General features: G+C 38.3%; 1 protein-coding gene across 1 annotated transcript in view; it reads right to left on the bottom strand.

Annotated features, from left to right (window-relative positions):
- The window catches only part of IARS1 (isoleucyl-tRNA synthetase 1), an 81,291-nt gene extending 66,337 nt beyond the window's left edge, over positions 1 to 14,954 (bottom strand). The window contains exons 1-7 of the mRNA XM_081315904.1: positions 14,800 to 14,954; positions 12,669 to 12,794; positions 12,269 to 12,425; positions 11,186 to 11,305; positions 10,478 to 10,560; positions 7,381 to 7,498; positions 2,610 to 2,757 (exon numbers count right to left, since the gene is read on the bottom strand). Coding sequence (XP_081172030.1) covers positions 2,610 to 2,757; positions 7,381 to 7,498; positions 10,478 to 10,560; positions 11,186 to 11,305; positions 12,269 to 12,425; positions 12,669 to 12,787 — 745 coding nt within the window. The 5' untranslated portion in view covers positions 12,788 to 12,794; positions 14,800 to 14,954. The remainder of the gene's footprint in view (positions 1 to 2,609; positions 2,758 to 7,380; positions 7,499 to 10,477; positions 10,561 to 11,185; positions 11,306 to 12,268; positions 12,426 to 12,668; positions 12,795 to 14,799) is intronic.
- Positions 14,955 to 21,588: the final 6,634 nt, after the last annotated feature.

Below are 21,588 nucleotides of genomic sequence, written 5' to 3'. Positions count from 1 at the left end.
AATTTGTCGCTAAAAAGTAGCCCATCTTTGATACACAGTTGACTAAATACAATCAATGCAGCCAGTTTTGGAAAAAGAAACACTACTGTGATATAGTATGATTTTAAAAGTTGTGATTGGTGTATTAGTCATAATGGGACTAGCACCGTAAAAGAGCTGAATAATGATTGAGAGCAAAGGAGAGAGATGGAGAGTCAATAATAATAACAAACAACAACAACAATAATAATAATAATAATGGAAGGGACCTTGGAGGTCATCTAGTCCAATCCCCTGCTCAGGCAGGAAACCCTATACCATTTCAGACAAATGGCTGTCCAGTCTCTTCTTAAAAACTTCCAGTGTTGGAGCATTCACAGCTTCTGGAGGCCAGTTGTTCCACTGGTTATTAGCTATTCCTTAATCAAAAACCACGATTTAGGGCAGATATACAATCCAGCCATGACATCTGACGTAATGAACCTTAACAATGGCTTTCTCTACATGCCTGCAGCACATGAATGAGGCTTTTGTTGGTGACTTCTTTAACTCATTAACCAGGATTAAGTCCTTGTTGTTTCCTCCCTTCAGAAAAGCCTCTGGATAGAAATCAAGGTACAGCAACACTCTGAATTCAATGCAATAGATTGAAATCACTGAACGTGTATTTATCAGGAAAAGCTGTTTCCTTTAAATCAATGTTTTTCAAATTTGGCAGTTTTAAGGTGTGGGCCTCAACTTCCAGAATTACCTAACCAGCATCCTGAGAGTTCAAGTCGACACATAAAATTGATGTTTGAAAAATATTGCTTTAAAAATATTGTAAAGGGGAAGGCTCAGCTAATCTCAATGTACACATGTTGTACTTTGACAATAAAGGTTTATTATTATTTATTATTAACACTTCTAAGGAGTACTTATGTAGGATGTGCTTGAAATATGAAGAATTAGCAGTTGAGAAGGCCAGACTATTGGCGGGATTCAAGCAGCAAAGAAAAGTAGGACAAGAGAATTTCAGATGTAAACAGAAGAAAGCCAAGATAACAGCTGATCTGAGAACTGAATAATTTTTTTTATTATTCCCTATGATTCTTTTACTGTATTCTTAGTTTCCTTTGAAGCAAGCTCAATTCATGCAGTAATTGGCAAGAGGACACAAGTGATTTGCTATGTTTCCTCTGAAATATTTTTAGAAATCCAATTCTGGCCCTCTGGTGGTCACCTAACCAAGTATTAACCAGATTCAACTCTGTGTAGTTTTCAAGATAACCAAGGCTAATTAGGTGTTTCCACTTGTAGAAATTGGTGGTATTTCCTCCAAGTATAAAAGAACAGGGGAGTGGCCTTAAGCTGGGCCAACCTTGACCAAAGCTTAAAAGTGAAATGCTTTAATTTTCTATAATACAAGCACTGCTCCTCAAATATGAATACTTTTTTCTCATTTTTGCAATTTGAAACTGTTCTCATCACTTGTATTCCTCAATTACATTTTTTATTTTTTATTTTTATTTTAATTCCATTTATATCCCGCCCTTCTCCGAAGACTCAGGGCGGCTTACAAGCTTAGCAGTAGCCTTCATTCTATGTATATGCCTGCTTATTAGGGCTTTCATACACCCCCCAAGCGGCATTATTACAAAGTCAGCTTAATTGCCCCCAACAATCTGGGTCCTCATTTTACCTACCTCGGAAGGATGGAAGGCTGAGTCAACCTTGAGCCTGGTGGGATGCGAACCTGCACTAATTGTGAGAGGTTTATTCTATTCTGCTTATTCTTGAGCCATAATTTGCAAGTACTTGAAATGATGAGTATCAGCTGTTCATTGTTTTGTTCAATGTATTTAGTGGACAAAAAAACAACCATACTTGACAAGAAGTCAAAGTTGTTTGCTCCTTTTGTGTCATCACAATGCCATCTGAATCATCATGAACAGGTTAATCAGAACGTGTTGAAGGAAACCACTTTATATAACTATTACTAATTTTCTACTTTTCTTAAGGTTTATTATGATTATCAGCTAGAAGTTCCTCAGTGAAAGGATGTTAAATGAAGATGACAGAGCAAGTATATAAAGTCAATCAGCCTTGAGGTTAGCTACTTATCTATGGAAACAGCCTTTCCTCCTGTCAAACAGTAACTATCCATTGATGGAGTACAGCCATCCATGAAAGAAAGGATGAAAAACATTTTTAAATCAATGGATTTAAATAGCAATACTGACTTTATTAGAAATATTCCAGGGCTGTTCTGATCATTCCAGGTGTTCCAAGCACAAAACAACCATATTTTAAGTTTGAAACACCTATCTCAAATTAGAAACAGGGCTATTTCTAGTTTAGAACATTTCCAGAATAGTCGGCATAGCATCTGAATGCTGGTAAGGTTGGAACTGTCCTTTTCAAACTTGAAACAACTATATTGTGGGTTTTAAGTGTAAGATATTTCAAAATTCCACATTCCAACTGGATTGTTAAGTTACTGCCCTTAATACAGTATCTAGAATCTTATACTCTCTTACTTGATGATCAACATCCATTGAACTAAGTAGGATATTTTTTCAAGTAAAGATATCGTTTGCATATACTAGAAGAAACCAATAATTATATGCCATCTCATGTTTTATACTTGCCTTTCACTTTCACATACTGCAAATCTGGATTAACACACAGGGCTAAATTGCTAGGCAGAGTCCATGGAGTTGTTGTCCAAGCAACTAGAGAGTTACTTTCATCATCTTCCAATGGAAAGGTGACAATAACTGAGGGATCTTGAACATCCTTCAATATAAAAATTTGGAAAAGGTGAAATCAAACAGAAAAAAAAGTTTCTTGCACTTCAGAAAATAACAAAGAAAAAGGTATTGTTACAATCAATAATATTTGCATTATTCATGACTATTCATGAATCACATCAAAGGCAAACAAAATTTTAAAAAGTGTATTCAATTGATGGCTCTGTGGTAAAATAAAAACCTATATTAATTGTCTAAATATTGACAGAATTTTCAAACTGGAAGCAAAAATAATTTAAATTACAGGAATAGAAGTTTGCATTGATTTAAATCTGATTTACAACATAAATCCAAGAAATCTTTGAAGGTGTACTACTTTTTCTAATACATTTCTTTTATGCATTTTCTTTTTATTTTTAAATTACCAACTTGAGCTGCAAATCCACCAGGTTTTTTTTATCCCATAAATTCTATAACATATCAACAAAAGAATTAAGAAATATTCCTTTCCTATTTCTTGCTAAGAGATTAGCTAGAACAGCATGTCTTCCAGCAATTTGCAATCTTATGCAGTAGGTTTCTTATAGATTTCTGTTATTAGTTGTATACTGTATATGTTAGTTGTTTATATATTTGTATTTCCTTCCTTTCTTATAATCTGACTCAAGTGTTTCAAAGTAAGTGGCATATAAATGTAGTGAATAAGTTCATTACAAAAGCAACAATGTTCTCCTTTTGCAAACTGCATGTGTTTTCTGTTCTTGATCTAATGCACAGGTCTGCAACCCGCGGCTCTGGAGCCGCATGCGGCTCTTTCAGCCATCTCCTGTGGCTCCCAGTCCTCTGCCATATGCAGTCCAAAAAAAAAAAGTGGGACTAAAAAAGTTCAACCAATCAATTCAAATATGCAGGGTAGGTGCATATCTCGCCTTGGCTCCACTCTTCAAACCCTGTTCTGTGCATGCGCGAAAGTACGCGCATGTGAACACATTTTTTGCGGCTCCCAGTTTTTCCTTTTGTGAGGGAACCGGTTCCGAGTGGCTCTTTCACTGTTTCAGCTTGCTGACCCCTGATCTAATGCAACACTGAGAAATCGAGAGTATCTTTCTCCTAATCACAATAATTAAAAATTCTTCAAGTTAAAATCTCTGTACCAATGCCAACAAGTAAAACTGGCAGAGAAAAAGCATTTGGCCAAAATCCAAATTTGTCCAGCATCTCTATCATTTATATCAGATCTTAAATGTGGCCGAAATATAAGCACTGGAGCTTTTTACAAAGGCAAAAATGTTTCATTGCATGCAAAATGCAAAACTCTCACTTGTCTGCAACTCCTTTAAAGAAGCTGTGACTTTTCTCAGGCTTGCAAGCTGCAGTTATCATGCTGGCTGCTCAGATCACCTCAAACTGTGAGATGGGCATCAAATACATTTAATAATAAAAAATAAATAAAAATATCTAAGGTAAATTGCATTTGGTTGCAACAAGCCCCATGACCTCTTTAAAACATTTACCAAACAAGGGATAAGCATCATATTCACACATGACATTAAGGGAAGGGCAAGCAAGTTACATCATGGCTTCGACTTCTGCACATACAATGGTTTCTGAAAAGTAGGTGCTTCAGCAGCTGTTGCTGAAATTCCTTCTTCCACACTTTAAAAAAATGAAAAAGTCCTTTTCTCCTTTGAATTTTGTCATCTTGCTGATTCTTCCAGATTCTGGCTATACATCATATTTTATTTTTTTTAATCTCACCTTGATTTTTATAACTAACTCAAGGCAGTGAATATACATAAATTCTCCTCCTTCCTCCTATTTTCCCCACAACAACCCTGCGAGGTGAGTTGGGATGAGAGAGAGTGACTGGCACCAAAGTCATTCAGCCGGCTATTATGCCTATGCAGAACTACGTAGAACTCACTTCTCCTGGTTTCTAGACTGGCACCTTAATCATTATACCAAACTACCGTAACTGTTCATATGTTAAGTGTGAGAAATTTTATTTGAAACTGAAGATATTGATCGGAGAGTTGAGGATTTCCTTAAGAGGTTTCTATGAGCTCAAAGCAAAATCAACAACCAAGACACCGATACACTTTTCTGATTGTTATATGATTTCCAATTGCATGTGCTTCTCAGCAATGCTGTATGCTGCCAGCTACTTTGATTGATTTAAGAAACAACAAGTATAGTTGGGCATTTATTGGGCGTACTGCACAATAAACGCCACTTTTGTAGGGTACCTATGAGCTACAGTATTTTTCTCTTCGCATGTCTCCTTCCAAAATAAGCCAGTTTTCAAGAACACAGAGTGTGTCAAAATAAGACAATAGTCACTTGTGCACACTGCATTCAAACAAAAGCCATTTTGAGGGGGGGGAAACAAGAAGGCATTGAATAACTCATTTTGAGAAGGTCAAAGACATCACAAGCTGGTTGAATAACTCCATTTGCTATTTCATGGAAGAAAAACCGGGTAGCAATCAGGCGAGCCCCTTTCTTCCCTTCTTCTTTTCTTTCCCTCCAAGACTTGCTGAGTTAGCTGGTCTCTGCCTGTTCTCCACTTATTACAAGAAAAGCCCTCCAGATCTGGAGGCGGGTATGTCAAAAGGTGACTTTGCGTATCTCACGGGTTGAGAGAGAAGAGGAATAGTCAACTTTTGCCAGCACAAGTTGCAGGTGAGACCTGAACAAATCCAAAGATTCCCAGTATACATTTAGCTGGCTAAGGGATGGGACCAGAGCAAGCAGCACAGGCACATAAAGAAACAAGAGCTGGGACAGAAGTACAGATAACTCCCAAATGAGCAGAGAAGCAGAGCCTGGCACCCACGCCAACTTCTACAGAACAAAAGCCAGCCAAGAGTTTCTATACCCAACTTTTCCCTCTCTTAGCCAGAAATTGAGAGGTGCAACATCCCAAGAACACTTCAGGCCAGAGACAACCAGCACCTAGTACCAAAAAAAGCCTAGAGAAGGCGGGCTGGCAGCAAAATTGGAGCAACTGTAACTTAGGCAGAGGAGAAGAGGACTTCAGTTACTCTGCTCTTTGCATCAAGAAAAGCTGTGAGCAATAGAGTGATAGAAAAAGTGAGATAGAAAAGGCAAACAGAAGTTTATATAAGTTATACCTACAGACATAGTAAAAAAAACCAAAAAAAACATAGAATAAGATATTTCCAGCCACTGGGTTGGGAGATTTTGTGAGCCTGTTTGGATTGTTGTTTAAATAGTCTCTAAAGTGATATATTTCTTTTTAAAAAAATCACTCATACAAACATGTTGTGGGGGTTGCTATTTGTAGCTTTTAATAGTATATGCCACCTGAATAAATGGTAAGTAAGCAGCTGTATACATTGAATATAAACTAAATATGAACTAAAATTATTTAGAAATGTATAGAAGCATAAATCTATAGAAATTCCAGAGTAAGATGTTTAGAGATAAACAGAGATAAGGTATAGAAAATACGATAGATAAGATATCCTCAATTTTTTAAATTAAATGTTAATTTTTTTCCAGCAAAAAAGAAAAGTCAAAACCTTTTGCTTCTTGATTATGGTCTCTACCATTTACCCAAAGGAACTTTTCACAGTTTTATAAGAAGGGTATTTTTAATTGAAAAAATATGTTTAAGATATTCAGTTCAAGCACTTGAGGCATTTAGGATCAGTTCACAGGAAATCTTACATTAAACAAACTTTGATCGGCACACAGCAGTCCTCGCTTACTGACCACTTGTTCAATGACTATTTGAAGTTACAACAGAACTGAACAAGTAGTCCTTACAATCAGTCCTCAAAGTTCCAGATATGCATGTTACGAATATTTGCAGACAACTTCCATCTGAAGAAAGGCAGATCTACCATGAGCGGGCAGTTCAAATTCATAAAATGGTGTCACGACAGGTAGCTTCTCACAACCACAGTTGTAAAACATGTTTTCTAGCACCTGTTTTAGCTTGTTATACTTTTTCTGTTCATCATAAATTTATCTTTACTGTATTTCTTCATAAATGAATAGGCATACTTCTAAACAAATCACTGGATTGCAGCACTTTAATAATGTTCTCTAATAAGGCCTCTGGGGCCCATTAGGCACCCTGAGGCATTGTTTTAAATCAAGGTGCAGCTAAACATTGGCATTTTGGTTTGAATATGCCATACCTGTATTCCCATTCCATTTTTTGAAAAAAAACAAGTCAGGCATTATGGTTCTCTCAAGAAGACTGCTATCAATACTTTTAACTTAATTAAAGGTTCTCAAAATCACAATAAAAACCCAACAGATATAACTTAATGAACAAAACAAATAAAAGCAATTTATTAAGAAACCAGAATTCAAAATATGGGAAAATATCACTGGTTTAGAATCTAAAACCACACCTTACCTAAGATAAAACTGATTTAGGTTTTCTTCTTCAGTACCCATCAGGAGAGCCCTGATGGTCTATCTAGCTCTTTTAAGCTAGACATCAAATATCTAAAGGTGCTATGTTGAAGTACTTTCAAACAGTGACAGTCAGTCATTAATATAAATAATGCTTTTACCAGTTGATTAAATAGGAATGAATATACTTTCCATCCTTACAAGGCTATTGAATATTTTCAAACTTATATTTGGCTTTGCCACTATACAGTTCCATTCAAGATATAAAGCATTGTACCTTATAATTCTGGTGAGACTCAAAGTTGGAAAGGGGTGTATTACATGCAGTTGAGAAGGGCATAACTTTAACTCCTCGGTATACCAATCCTTTGTCATACAGCTGTTTGAAAACCCACCTACAAAAACATAATTGAAGAATTCAAAAATAGAGATTTGTCAGCTTAAAAGAAATAATAAAGTACAGAAGGCAAACTCATAATCTCTTCCAAGAAAGTCTCTTTCTCAACAGATTTAATGTGAAGATTTTCTTTAAAAACTGCATCTTTCAGATCAGTATTTATATGGTATCTTCAGTGCCATATCTTCCAGGCCCCAGAAAGAACAATCCTAATATTGGGTATGTAAGAGCCAGGGTAGCGTAGTAGAGAAGGCACTGGACTAGAAGTTCAGGTGGATCCAAGTGAGCCATGGAAACTCTCTAGATTACTTTGGATCAGGCAATCCTCTCTCAGCCCAAATGATTTCACAAAATTCTTATGAGGAAAAGTTGAGGGGAAGGTGTGTTGTTGTATGCTACCCAGAATTTTTGAAGAAAAAGTAGTATATAAATCTAAATCATGTATAATAATTTTGAAATATCATCTTAAATGAAAGTATGAGTACTATGAACAAGATGTCACAGCAACATTTCTCATCTTACAATGACATGATTGGTGCTATGGTCAGGAAGGACTTTGTTTTTCTTAAGAAAAAGTGCCATTGTTTTATCAAATGTAAATGTTTTTCCTCATTCTTCCGAGCTAATTCTATAGCCTTGGGTGGAAGTGTTCTCAACTCCATGCCTATTTCAATTTTCTTCATAGCTCACCGTGAGTCCTATCACATTCCTTTGCAGAACTGGTGCTTTGCCATCCATATCTCAATTTTCATTTCACCCTTAAAAAAAATTCTGCTACCTTTTGGCTTGCGTAGAAAAGCATATTCCCACCTGCCCTCTGTAGCCATCCTAGAATGAATTAATGGTAAAGATAACCTGGCCAAATTTAAGGCAGCAGAGGACATTGTTAAGAGGCTCCCAGTTTAAAACTATGTTAGGTAAGCCAGAAACATGGCTTTTATTGCTGGCACATATAAAAATGACAAAAGAATCTGCATAAACCACTTTTAATAAGTGTTAGATTAAACATTACTTTGCATTTATTATTCAGATTTTATTTAATGAACAGAGCTGATAATGATGACTGCCAACCACAGAAAGGTAATTCAACTGTTTCTTCTCCTGGTGTAATGCTCCCAAAAGTAGAGATCCTCCAAACTCAAATTGTGTTCTCTTTGGGATTCCAACCCCCTTAGGACCATAGCTGGAGAAACTAAATTCCCTTTCCATGCCCGTTGTAATCCAGATAATGATAAGCCTCCTACTGTTTAATGCTATTTGCATTTGAAATGCTGCCCCATAAAAGCACACTTAGCTGTTTTATATTTTGTTAACCACACTCTGCAGCAGTAAATTACCATTCCAAAACAATATAATCAACACAGTCCAATATACATTTATGAAATATGAAGGTGGTTTTATGTCCCTTTTCCAAAGGATAAATGGCTACTTCAGTGAAAATAAAGGCGTAATATAATAGGACACTCACAGACTGAAAAGTGGGAAGCTGCTATGCTAAATTTAAATCAACTAGTCCCTCTTGTGGAATTTTCTCCAAGTACAAGAATATGAAATTCCACACCAACTTTTTTCAATTATTTTAACATTTCAACTCACTTGTAATATACAGGATATATTTATAACAATACCAGAATAAAGTCGTATTTGCAAAAACAAGCTGAGTTTTGCCTAACTCTGACAAAGACAGAGATATGACAGCCAATTAAAGCACCAGAAATTAGGAAACTGTGACCTCTAGTCCCACCTTAAGCCCAAGAGAGCTTGGTGACTTTGGGCCAGACACTTCTAGGAATGAAGCAAGGGCAGCAGGAGTCAACACACACACACACACACACACACACACACTTGTGCCTATCCCTGCAGTTTTCTTGGCAGCATTTTTGGAGGTTTGCCATTGCCTTCTTATTTGTTTCAATTTACAAGTAATTTGTTTGTTTATATATTTAATTTCTTAACCAGCCATCTCCCTCACAGAGAGGCTCTGGGAGGGGTACAGTTTAATCAATACAATAAAACACTGAAAATCGAATAATTTAAGATTAAAAATTTAAAAGGGCAAAACGACGTTATCAAATTGCAAGACAGAGAGAACCAAGATGAGGAAAAGAGTTGTTAATACAGGCAGGGAGAGGGACTCATGGGGCCAAAGAGCCCTATGATTCTGTGGGCCCGTGTCCCCCAGGCAAGGCTACACAGCCAGATTTTGACCCCTTTACAGAAAGCTAAGAAATTGGGGTCTTTCCTCGTATCTGAGAGCAACTTGTTCTACAAAGCAGGAGCAGCAGCAAAAAAGGTTCTCTTCCTTGACCTGCCAGTCTGAATTCTCTTGACTGATGGGGTCTGAAGCATGCCTTCCCTGCCTGAACCAGTGGGTCGGACTGATGTAATGGGACAAGGCCGGTTCGATAGGTAACCTGGCCCTATGCCATATAGGGCTTCATAGGTAATGACCAACACTTTGAATTGGACTCAGGAAACCCAGTGCAATTTGTGAAGCTGAGGTGTTATATGTGCCCTTCTTTGGTTCGAATTTCGAGTTCTCCGTTAACTACAGCAATTGAGACTGGAATTTCCAACACTAAGCAACATGATCATAAAATATAGCATGTGACTGTGTTGCTTCGTGACAGCCGTTCCACCTCCCCTGGTTATTGTTGTTAAGCAGATCGCCACAGGTGACTAATGAGGATATTATGTGGTAACTATTTGGCTTCGTTGACTTTGCTTGTAGGAAGCTGGCAAAGACGGATGCAAATGGCAGACATGTCATCATGGTATGCTGCAACATCAGCTGAGCCCCAGATCCTAGAAGCAAACTAGCAGCCAATATAGCTTGTATAACAGTGGTATTACTCTACTTCCCCTTAACAGAGAAGCCATCAAGCAACCTGTCCCAGAACATGGCTGATGGAGGAATTTGGCTTTAAAAGGCACATAAATACAGCATAAAGAGTTCAAGAGGTTAAAGAATACTTACCAGACTGACTCCATGAATCCTGGATAAAGAGTTTTATAATCATTGTCAAAATCAATCCACCGCCCAAGTCTTGTAACACTGGTCTGAAAAGACATTAAATACAACACACATCACAGCTCAACATAGCATGGACATAGCATGTATGCATAATTTTTGTTCATTTCTGCTAAAGAAAAGGGGGGAAACCAATTTTCTTTGGTGGTAAAACGAAAATATTTTCAGGAACAACTTTGTTCTGAAATGTTAAAAAAACAAATTCCACAAGGTATGCAGAGTTTGCAGAATCATGCTATATTGCAGCATAATTCTTGAGAGAGGAACAGAATGATGCACAATGCTATTGTCCTGCTGAAACTATTACAAAAAGCATTCTGATGCCATAATAATTAATACCCAACAATCAGAACTCAATGAAACTGAACATGGATTTTTAACAACTGGATAATTCTATGCAACCAGAGGTTTTTGCTCTCTCTCTCTCTCTCTCTCTCTCTGTGTGGGGGGGGGGGGTGTCTGCAGACGTGCTTGCACAGTTTAAAATTTAGCAGCTTATTGTTAGCTTTTTAAAACAGGGAGGACTACAAAAATAATCAGACTTCTATTCAACATTAACAATCCATCCAATTTAAGCTATGCTACTTGAATCAGCTAATCAACATCTAAACTAGGATAAAGAATAGAAAAAAACCTGCAATCTTCTTAACTTACTCTCCATTCTTGGGAATACCTCATCACAATTCCTCGACAGTTGCGATTATATTCTGCGATTCCCATTTTTGCAACATCTTCTGGCCCTTTGATGCCTAGTGCTTTGTCAATTTCATACTCCTAAAGAAATGAAAAGCATGATTCCTTGAATGAAAGACAGAATAATCAGACAGACAGACACAGACAGAATTAATATAGATAGGGATGGACGGACAGACAGATGTCAGAGAGACAGTAAAACCTGCTAAGTATAAACAAAATATTTTTACCATTTTTTGCACACACACAAAAAAGAGGCTGCAAACACACAGGTCATCTAGCACATAGCTTTTATAAAAGACTAAGCTAAGTTCAGACTGCATAGCAGTTTGACAAAGCTGAAATAACTACAAAATCAATAAAATTTTATTTTTCAATCCAAAGACCTTTAAGAATGATCTATCTGAATTAAGCAGACTTAAGCAGAATACAAATCATGGGTGGAATGGATTCCCATTCCTTCACCTGAACTTTCCCTAAATTCCTTACAGATGCCCCTAAATGTAAGCAGAAAGTTGGTAAAGTATCAGGAACAGATAGTAAGGGCTGGGTATAGTGGGTAGTAGAGTAATGTAAAGGAATATTAAAAGTCATAAAAACAGTGAAAATGTTACCCAGTCCGGTAACGAAATGTCTGCAAGCAAACAACCAAGCTCAAAGAACACCAAGAACTCCACAATGTCATAAAAGCCCTATTATGAAGCAGTGGATGTAGCTGATCCTGCCAAAGTTATTTTTGAGACGCAAATTGAAGCGCTAATTGTAAACAAATTTCAAAGTAGTCCTTTCAAAGATTTATTTTTTCCAACCTACAAAATTATTATCAGATTAAGGAATCAAACTCTGACTGAACTGGCTCCATTATGTAGGATTGCTGTTGCTATTTTTATAGAGACTGAACTGACACAAAGGCAATTAAGTCAGCCTTTCTGGGATGAGAGTAAGTCAGTTCAATTATCTCTATCAGTGTAGTTACAAAGCTTGAATCAGATGACAATGGATAACCAAAAGAATACTATATAGAAACAAAGATGTTGTACATACCACAGGCAAACCATGGCAATCCCAGCCAAATCTTCTGTCAACGTGAAACCCACTCTGATGAGCAAATCTAGTTACTATGTCTTTAATGGTTCCTGCAAGTATGTGGCCATAATGTGGAAGCCCTGTAGCAAATGGTGGACCATCATAGAAGGTAAACCTAAGAAGCAAAAAAAAAATACATAGCACATATTTAGAAGCAGGCATCTTTCATAGTTTAATCAGCTTTTTGATTATTATTTCAAAGAAGTTTCTAGGTTTCTAATTTGAGAGCCCAAAAATATATTTGAGTTGTATCACACAAATTCAGATATTAAGCTTCAAAAGAAAATATCTATGAATAAGGATATTAGCTGTGGTCTGTTTATAAAAGTTATGGAAATCTAGGAATGTACAGTCTTACCTAGGTCTATTTTTGGACTGTTTGAGACATTCTTGAAAGCAGTTAAGTGTGTTCCAAAGCTGCAGGATTTTCTCTTCTTCCTCTGGAAAATTTATGTTCTCTGGGACTTGCTGAATCATCCTCTTCCTACCCGAAACAAAGCAATATTTAAAAAGTTAAAATATCTCCAATTGCTGCATATCATCAAGTAAATTTACAATAATTCAGAAATGTATTTCAAACTGCAGCATCACAGAACATGTCTAATCAGAGTAAAGTCCTACCGTATATAGAATTAATTACTGACTATTCATTCTTTCTTATTGTCTTTCTCCTTTAATGTTTAGGACTGCAATTCCCAAAGTGGGCAAAATGAGCTAACATACAGCTAGCAGGTAATAGCATTCTGGTTAAATATTATATGCAAAAAAGCTGGAGTACAGTACTTAAAACAACAACGCTGAATCTGTTACAAGGACTCTCCCGGCAATCTATCTGCATGTACTGTAATACAAAGCCAGCATTATTCATTGTAAATATGCACCATTCCATTCAAAATCAGTACTTGTTATGAATCAACAAGTGTATTGATAAATGCTGCATAATCACTCCAACTTGGCTTTTCTAGTGAGTAGGAACACACCTATAAGCAATAATCTGCCCATCTAATGATTCTATGCACCTCTAGAGCTCCATCCACGTGTTGCTAAGATGCTGATATGATTTGGCACCGTTTAACACCAACATTCAGATAAATAAAATAAATAAAACTGCCATAGGTTTCCCCCACATGAATGCTCAAGTTGTTCACCAGCTTTCTAGCATGACAGCACATACTGAAAATTAGCTAGATCCACCCACTTCTACATCATGGCCCCCCAATAACAAGAACAAGTCCAGACATCAGCTGCATGTTTCAATTCTAAATAAAATCAGGAAATCTTAAGCACCTTTTTTTAATTATTTCATGCAAACTAGAATTCCAGGTCTGTCACTTTCAAAGTTGCCAGAAATTGGTAGCAAAAGTCAAAGGCTGACTTCATATTCCAACTTCTTAGAAAATAAATAAGCCAAGTGTTCAAGTTGAATGCCAAACATATCAGAAACGAGCAATGGAAATTTCCTGTTTTACTGCACATTTGCAGTGACTTTAGCACTGCACACCAAAGCAAAGATGATATTCTTCCCACAGCATCCCTTCATTATAGTTTTTAGATCTACTGGTTTGGTCTCAAATATCCCCATGTTGCTTACTGAAAGGATGTTTTTCCCTTCCTGAAGAAAAAGCAAAAAAAAACAGGAACACACTCAGGCACAGCTCTAAGTGATTCACTGTTCTTGCTGCAGTAAAGCACTGCACCTGTAACAGGAAAGCAATGTAACAATGACCGGGCTATGGAGGCTGCTAAAATATCAAACTCCATGCATATGCCAGAGTATTTATTTTTGGCCCATTTCTACCAACTGAAACACTGTACTGAGTCAACAGTATTCAGTAACCACAGGGCACATTTTGAATATATCAATCTAATCTAATACAATCAGTTAAGCATGGTGCACTTTAGTGGAACATTTGACATTTTGTGTGTAGGTCTGGGTGTTCCTGGGTGTGGGTGGACCCCAACCCCTTGCGCCACTTTTCCCTCAATCCAGCGCGTCAGCATTTAATTCCCATCATTTCCGATCGGCACGATTGAAGAATTTAGGAGTTGGATTTAGCAGAAGGTCACGACTGGACTGGACTGGATTCTCAATCAGGAACGAAATTTCAGCTTTGCTTCCAACTGTATGAAGAGTGTTCGAATTTTTCTAGAAACTCGGCCAGCGCCCCGTAGCACAAACGGCTCATCAGCAGTTTTCAATCTACCTTGCGCGACAAAAGGGGCGCCTTAACCCAGGGGTCTTCAAACTTGGCCCTTTTATGACTTGTGGACTTCAACTCCCAGAATTCCTCAGCCAGCTTTGCTGGCTGAGGAATTCTGGGAGTTGAAGTCCACAAGTCATAAAAGGGCCAAGTTTGAAGACCCCTGCCTTAACCGACGGCACAGATAAAGGAAAAGACTACTGCCGCCGCCCCCTTCCCGTTCTCCTTCCCCTTCCCCGCCCTCTCTCCCTGTCTGCTTCCCCAAATGCTCCTTCGGTATCGCCTCACCTGCCTCGAGGCCCAGCAGCAGCAGCAGCAGCAGCAGCAGCAGCAGCTGCAGCAGCCCGCGACCGGCTAGAAATGATGCAACCCAAGAGCAAGAGAAAGCATGACAGGAAGTCGAAGAAGGACTCCACGCCTCTCCCCTCGCGGCTGATCCAATCTCTCCGACCATAGGCTGCAAAGAAGGCGGCCCCCGATTGGGTAGGACGAGTCACCCCAGCGAACGTAACTCCCAGCCAAGGGGAAAGGACATCAAACGGCGGCGCACGGCTCAAAGGCGGCGGCGGCGGCTCCTCCTCCTTCTTCCATTTTGCTCGCCCAGGAAAACCAGTTCGCCGGAGGCGCGTTAAAAGAGGCGAGCAACGCGGCAGGTGGAAGGTGGAGACATTCGGAGCGTTCCTTGCTGAAAGGGGAGGGAGGAGAGATCTCGGGTTTCGGTCACATCATTTCACCATTGTCAGGACCCACCCCAAACCACGTCTTAGGAAGACAAAATTCTTGGAATCAAATCTATTCCAAAAAGAATCTTTACTATGACATGCTTGGTTGTAGGAAACGAGACAGGACTTAATATTATTCCACGAAGTAAACCCTTATAAAGAGTTCCTGGTTTAACCCCCCTTAACCCCATTTGGTCAGTCCCCCATCCTTTATCTCGTATCATCCCTCTCCTGGGAAAAAGGAACTTAGGACCCTTCATGTTTATTGCTCTCTTCTGTGACACAAGCCAGATGCTAGCCCCCCCTTTTTGTTTCCCCAGTTCAAAAGGTGTCTCCTTTCCTTTGAAATGCCTAATACTGGTTCAATACACATCCATTCTCTTCTCTTCTGGAGATGGCAGAATCCATGGAATAATGTTTGAAACATTCCATTTATGAATATGATATAAATGGATTCTGACAACCATCCTGATTACCAGTGATAAGTCTTAAATTCTGTGATTTATCCCCAAATACAGTCGGTTTAGTGACCATCTGAAGTTACAACGGCACTGGAAAAACAAAGTGACTTATAACCAGTGCTTTTTTTGTAAAAGAAAAAGGTGCTGGAACTCACACACGTCATACAACCTGCCTTGCCTACCCTACAAGGTTCCATCCCAAAAAAGGTGCCGGAACTCCGTTCTGAGCGTTTTATGAGAAAAAAAAGCCCTGCTTATGACCATTTTTCACACTTGCAACCGTTGCAGCATGCTTGCGGTCACGTTATCAAAAGTTCAGATATTTGGCGGCTGACTCATGTTTATGACGGTTGGAGTGTCATGAGGTTCCCCTTTTGTGACCTAACAAGCGAAGTCAGTGGGGAAACTAGATTTACTTAACCCGTGGTACTAACTTAACTGAAGTGATTCACTTAACAAATGTCTCACCTAGCAACAGAAATGTTGGGCTCGTTTGTGGTCGTAAGTCAAGGACTACCTGTATAAAGTGCCCATTTTCTGGATTGCTATTTAGAGAAGTGAATGTTATTCCAATTTCCACGATAAACATAAGCTGGTAAAGAAAATGACACTAAGGGGGACTTTGCCATATGGAAGTGATTATTGTACAGGGAGGCTGTATTTTCCTTTCTACCAATTTTCAATACATTTAGTTATTCAAAAAAATGTTTTGTTTCAACCATCAGATGAAATGAACACAATTTTTGTCTTCAGTGTGATTACTTGGGTAAAGAAGTTCATTGCATCACACATTTGTCTAGGGTTCTTAATGTAGTTTGTTTCAATTGACCCAGTATTAGGCTAGCATACTATCTTGAATCATCAAGCAGCCAAACAAGCTTCTCTTGCACAAGACACAGACAAAAATGTGGTTCAGCTACTTTATGATTCAGTGTTTCTTTTACTTAATGCCAGTGTTTACTTCTAACTATAAAAGCATATTTGTTTTTGTCTTTTTTTTTAAGTACTGTGCTGAGGTTTAGGAAAAAATAATCTCTCCTGAAATATAACACTTACTTGACTGAAAATGTTAACAATACTGTAGAGAATTTACAATATCAGCATCAAGTACTGTAGGAACCTTGTCAAAAAATAAATCTAGCTTTCTTATTTTTATAATTCATCTGACACTCATTAAACCATGCTTTTGCTGGATACATTTGCTACTTTTCCTGATTTCTTTACATCAATCTCATTTTCTATTTGCTGGAACAAGCAGTCTATGGCTTATGTTGGTATTTAGTTTTGCTCTAAAATAAACTTCAGAAGTTATATCTCTCTCCCTGCATTACACCTGTGCTGATTGTTGTAAAATTTCTTTCATCAGAATTAGGTGACTTATTAAAAGATTTAAAAGTAAATTGTGCATTACTGGATGTGTGTCTATTATCACCATTAGAACATTTTTCTGTGTGCTTGCACATACATGGAACTACCAATAGAGGGTGTATTCTGAAGAGTTGCTATGTGCTACTGTCACTGGGAGTAGAGTATTAACATTTGACTATATTATTTGCCTGCCATAAACTTATTTATCTCAGCACTTCCAGATCTTCTCCATTTGTCACTTCAGGACAAGGAAATTTTGAAATCATAGAATTATTTCCATTTGCAATATTTTCAAAATATTTAGCTGTTCTAAAAATATGTTTGTTTCAAATGCAATCATCACAATTCAAACACAATGATGTAAAAAAGACCACATTTTTATTTTAAAAATTGTTTTTTCTTCAAGGAATGGAGAAAGGATGATTAACAGAGATGGGCATGATTAACATTTTAATGGTGATGAGGAGCATTTGGAGCAAACATACACCTATCAGCAGGTGTATATTAAATTTGGCTTTTCCTAAGCTGTTGCAGAAAAAGATGCAATTTCTTTTAAGGTGCTATGGGAATGTATCCAAGTGCTCCATATTCCCTTTCTTCCTTCAAGTTCAGATTGCTGCCCAACCAAAATGGCTTTAATATGACACTCAAGACTAAAGCTTAACTCCTGTACCTCACAGGCCAACGGTGCAAATATTGTACCATGCCAAATTTAATTATCTTATGCAAGTTTTGCTTGGTTTAATATGTAGTAGAACTGGTTCAATAAGAGAGAACACCTTGCCTTATAAATGTTTTAAAAATAAATACATGTCTAAGACCTCAGAAGAGTAATCTCAAGAGAAATTGACGGTGTACTTAAAAATGCCAGATATGTAAATGCACTGTAAAAGCAGTGACGTAATAAAAACAAAAGCAGTCATTAAATATAAAAGAAGCAGTCATATTTTTTATCATTGCTGGCTTCCTCCTACAAGCAACAGAAAGTTTGAATCATGAGGAGTGCAACTCTGAAACAATTTCTATGCTTGTGGTTCATTTAATCCACGCACTTGAGGCAAGTACAGATAATGTACAGAATAAAATAGCATAGCAATCTTTTTTGTGGCAATAAATGCTTTTGATTCAACCAGTTTTCAAGACATTGCTTAGTAGAAGATGGGGAAGACATATACTACATTCTCCACTTTCTGATTGATAAATAAAGGGGCTTAGCATTTTGCACACAGTTACCTAATTTAGATACATAAATGTTTCCTGCTGTGGTCTTACAATTTATATATTTAAGTTTCTAGAAAATGCTGAAAGCTGCTTTGTTACAGAAAAGGCCTTCCAAATGTTAATTTCCAGTCTTTCTGATAGGAGTACAGTGTACACTCTGCTTTGTGGGAGGGATTAAGACAGAATAGTTTTAGCACTTAGGCTTATATACTGTGTTTTCCCAAAAATAAGACCCACCCAGAAAATAAAGCCTAGCCCGATTTTTTGGCGTGCACCTAATATAAGTCCTACCCCCAAAATAAGCCTTAGGAGCCCGCCCACCATCTGGTTGCTGACTGCCGCAACGGGGCAGGAGAGAGCGCATCATACCAGTGCTGCCACGAGGTGAGGCAAGGCAGGTTGGAGTACCTAAGGGCCCCCACAGCCAGGCCACTCCCTGCTTGGCAACCTCCCCCAACCCGTTCAATGACCCGGCTGCCCGCCTGCCTCTTCCCTTTCACTCCCGAGCCAGACTGCCATGCTACAGAGGATGGTCAGGGGAGGCTTAGTTGCCTTACCCGGTCCCCCTCCAGTGTTTCGAAGCCAGGAGGGAGTGATGGTGAAAGGCTGCGCCACCAGTGCACAATAGCCATGTCTGCTGCTGGATGGGCTTTCTTTGGTCCCGGCCACCCCTGCTTCACTCTGTCGATCACCTACCTGGCAGCAGCAGCCTCCTTCTCCACCAACTCTTCTGTGGCTTGTGCTGTGACCAGGCGGCGCAAACCTCCCTGCTGCCTTCCTCCACCTGGCAGACACCCACCGAAGCCTCCTGCCTGCTCCCTCCCACCATCTGCTTGCCTGCAGCCACAATGGCTTACAGGGCTTCCCAGGGCAGACACTTGGAAGTGAGGGCAGTGCTAGTGGAATGCACTTTCACTTGAGGAGAGCAGCGCGGACAGGCGGGGCAGTCAAAGGACCGGGTGGCACAAACCTCCTCTGCCACCCCCCTCCACTTGTCAGACACGCAAGTCATGGAAAAGTTGGTAGAGAAGAGGCAGCTGCCGCTGGGCAGGTAATCTGCGGGGCAAAACAGGGCAGCTGGGACTGAAGAAAGCCCCTCCAGACCTCCCTCCAAAATAAGCCCTAATGGGTCTTTTGATCCAAAAATATATATAAGACCAGGTCTTATTTTCAGAGAAACATAGTATGAACCCATAATGCTTTACAGCACTCTGGGCAGTTTACAATGTCAGCATATATTGCCTCCAACAATCTAGGTCCTCATTTTACCAACCTCAGAAGGATGGGAGGCTGAGTCAACCTTGAACCCTGTCAGGATCAAACTCCAAGATGGGGGCAGAGTTTGCTGCAATACTGTATTCTAACCACTGCACCACCAGGGCTCCTGGCTCCTGGAAGTAATGCTATTTTTACCACATAGTTTAAATAACATTCACATGAGTAATCTAGCTAAGAAAACAGATCATTAAACAATTCAACCCAAAGTTCTCACTTGACCAGGCTCAAATGATCATACTTCAGATGCCTTATGCAAACCCTAGTTTTTTCTGGTCAAGGTGGGAAAGGTAGAATAAAAAAAGAGGACAACCAGTAAGGTGGACAGATGTGATTACAGAAGTGATGGACGCACCATTGGAAGACCTGAGGGACTAGGTTGAGAACAAATCATCCTACAGAAAGTCTATCTTTGTCATTGCTAAGGGTTGACCTAACTTTATGAAACTGTTGAGTAATTGATCTATATTCATTGCATCTCCCCATGAGTACCTATAATATATATAATAATTATCAAAACACCATTGAAAAAAAAATCTGTACAAAACCATTTGAAATGAAAATGCAACTTTCTCCTTCTGAGTCTTCCATTTATTCAGTTCAGACCTAAGACTGAGAATCTTCCAATGGAATTCACTTTGAAATCTCTTTCTTTGAAAGTATTTTCTACAGTGAGATAATTTGCACCTTCCTTGCTACTCAATACACCTGGTTAGCGTTAGGGTTAGTTAGGGTCCTCAGAGTTCCAGCTGATGCAATGACCCCTTGGTCACGTGAGAGCAATCCAGGCAACATGACCCCAACTTTGGAAGTTTCAATCAGATGAAGGTCTTGCTTAATGATCCGCATGGTTCCTGTTTAACAGTAGCAACTGATCTTCCTGGAATTGCTACATGATGTGGTCATGTGACCACACTTTACAATTATGTTGCTTAGTAATGGAGTTCTCAGTCCCAACTGTCATCATAACCCCAGGCTTATCCGTTGTAGCACTTCAGAGCATAAGTAAAACATAGAAGTACATAAATGTAACATCCTAAATAAACCAAAACATGGAAGAAAGGATGCTAGTGTTATTAGAAAGTTTATTAATTTAGCATTTTCAAAATGTTCATAAATTATTTTGTCAACTTCCAATAAAACTGATTAAACCTGATGCCATTCTGCAACATAAGAATTATTAAAATATCTCTGTTCTAAATAAAAAAAGAAAAACCAGCAGAGGGCAATATTTTCAGGGAAAAAATATTCAACTTTAACTACTGTAGATTTTTTTTCTTTAGTCTTCTAAAGACTGAATTTGTTATCTATTTGCTTCTTTGTAAGAGAAGAAAGGAGTAAAGTAGGTTACCAAACATATACACATGGCAATTGTAGCATTTTTTATTTGTTCTTGATTTTTTCCTTGATATGACTGTGAAATTTAAAATTAATGTTAAAATTTTTGCATACTATCCAGAGTTTTTATTTATTTTTATTAAATTTTATTTATTTATTTGTATTTTTAATCTTATTAAGGATATATACAGAAGGAAAAAGAGCAACAACCATTTAAGATCCCTGTCATGAGAACACGGACAGTGACCAGAGTTATGGCTACAACACATGGAGCTATAAACAATTCACTTTTAACAACAGATACCCAGAGACAAATACATCCCAAAAACGGATGCGCGACAACTCGAATACGGCAGACCTCAACAAACAGATCTGAGCGCGCTCCATGAGCAGAGTGCAGACACCAACAGTATAAACGGAATCTCCCCACCCCAGCATCTCCATCCTGACAACGTTGGCAGTTGGCCAATGAAAGCTTGATTTTTTAGCAATAAAAACTGTTTTAGTTTTTAATTCTATGCCAGTGTTTGTTTGTTTGAATCTCAGAAGGGTATGGCTGACTGATGAGAACAAATAAGTTTGAAATGATCATATCAGTTTCCCTTTAATTCTTTGTTACCAATCCCAAAAAATTTACATATAATAATAATAATAATAATAATAATAATAATAATAATAATAATAATAATAAT

Source organism: Vipera berus (genome assembly GCF_964194415.1).
Source record: "Vipera berus genome assembly, chromosome: 2".
In the NCBI taxonomy this organism is placed as follows: Eukaryota; Metazoa; Chordata; class Lepidosauria; order Squamata; family Viperidae; genus Vipera; species Vipera berus.
This window is presented reverse-complemented; position numbering and strand designations above follow the sequence as displayed.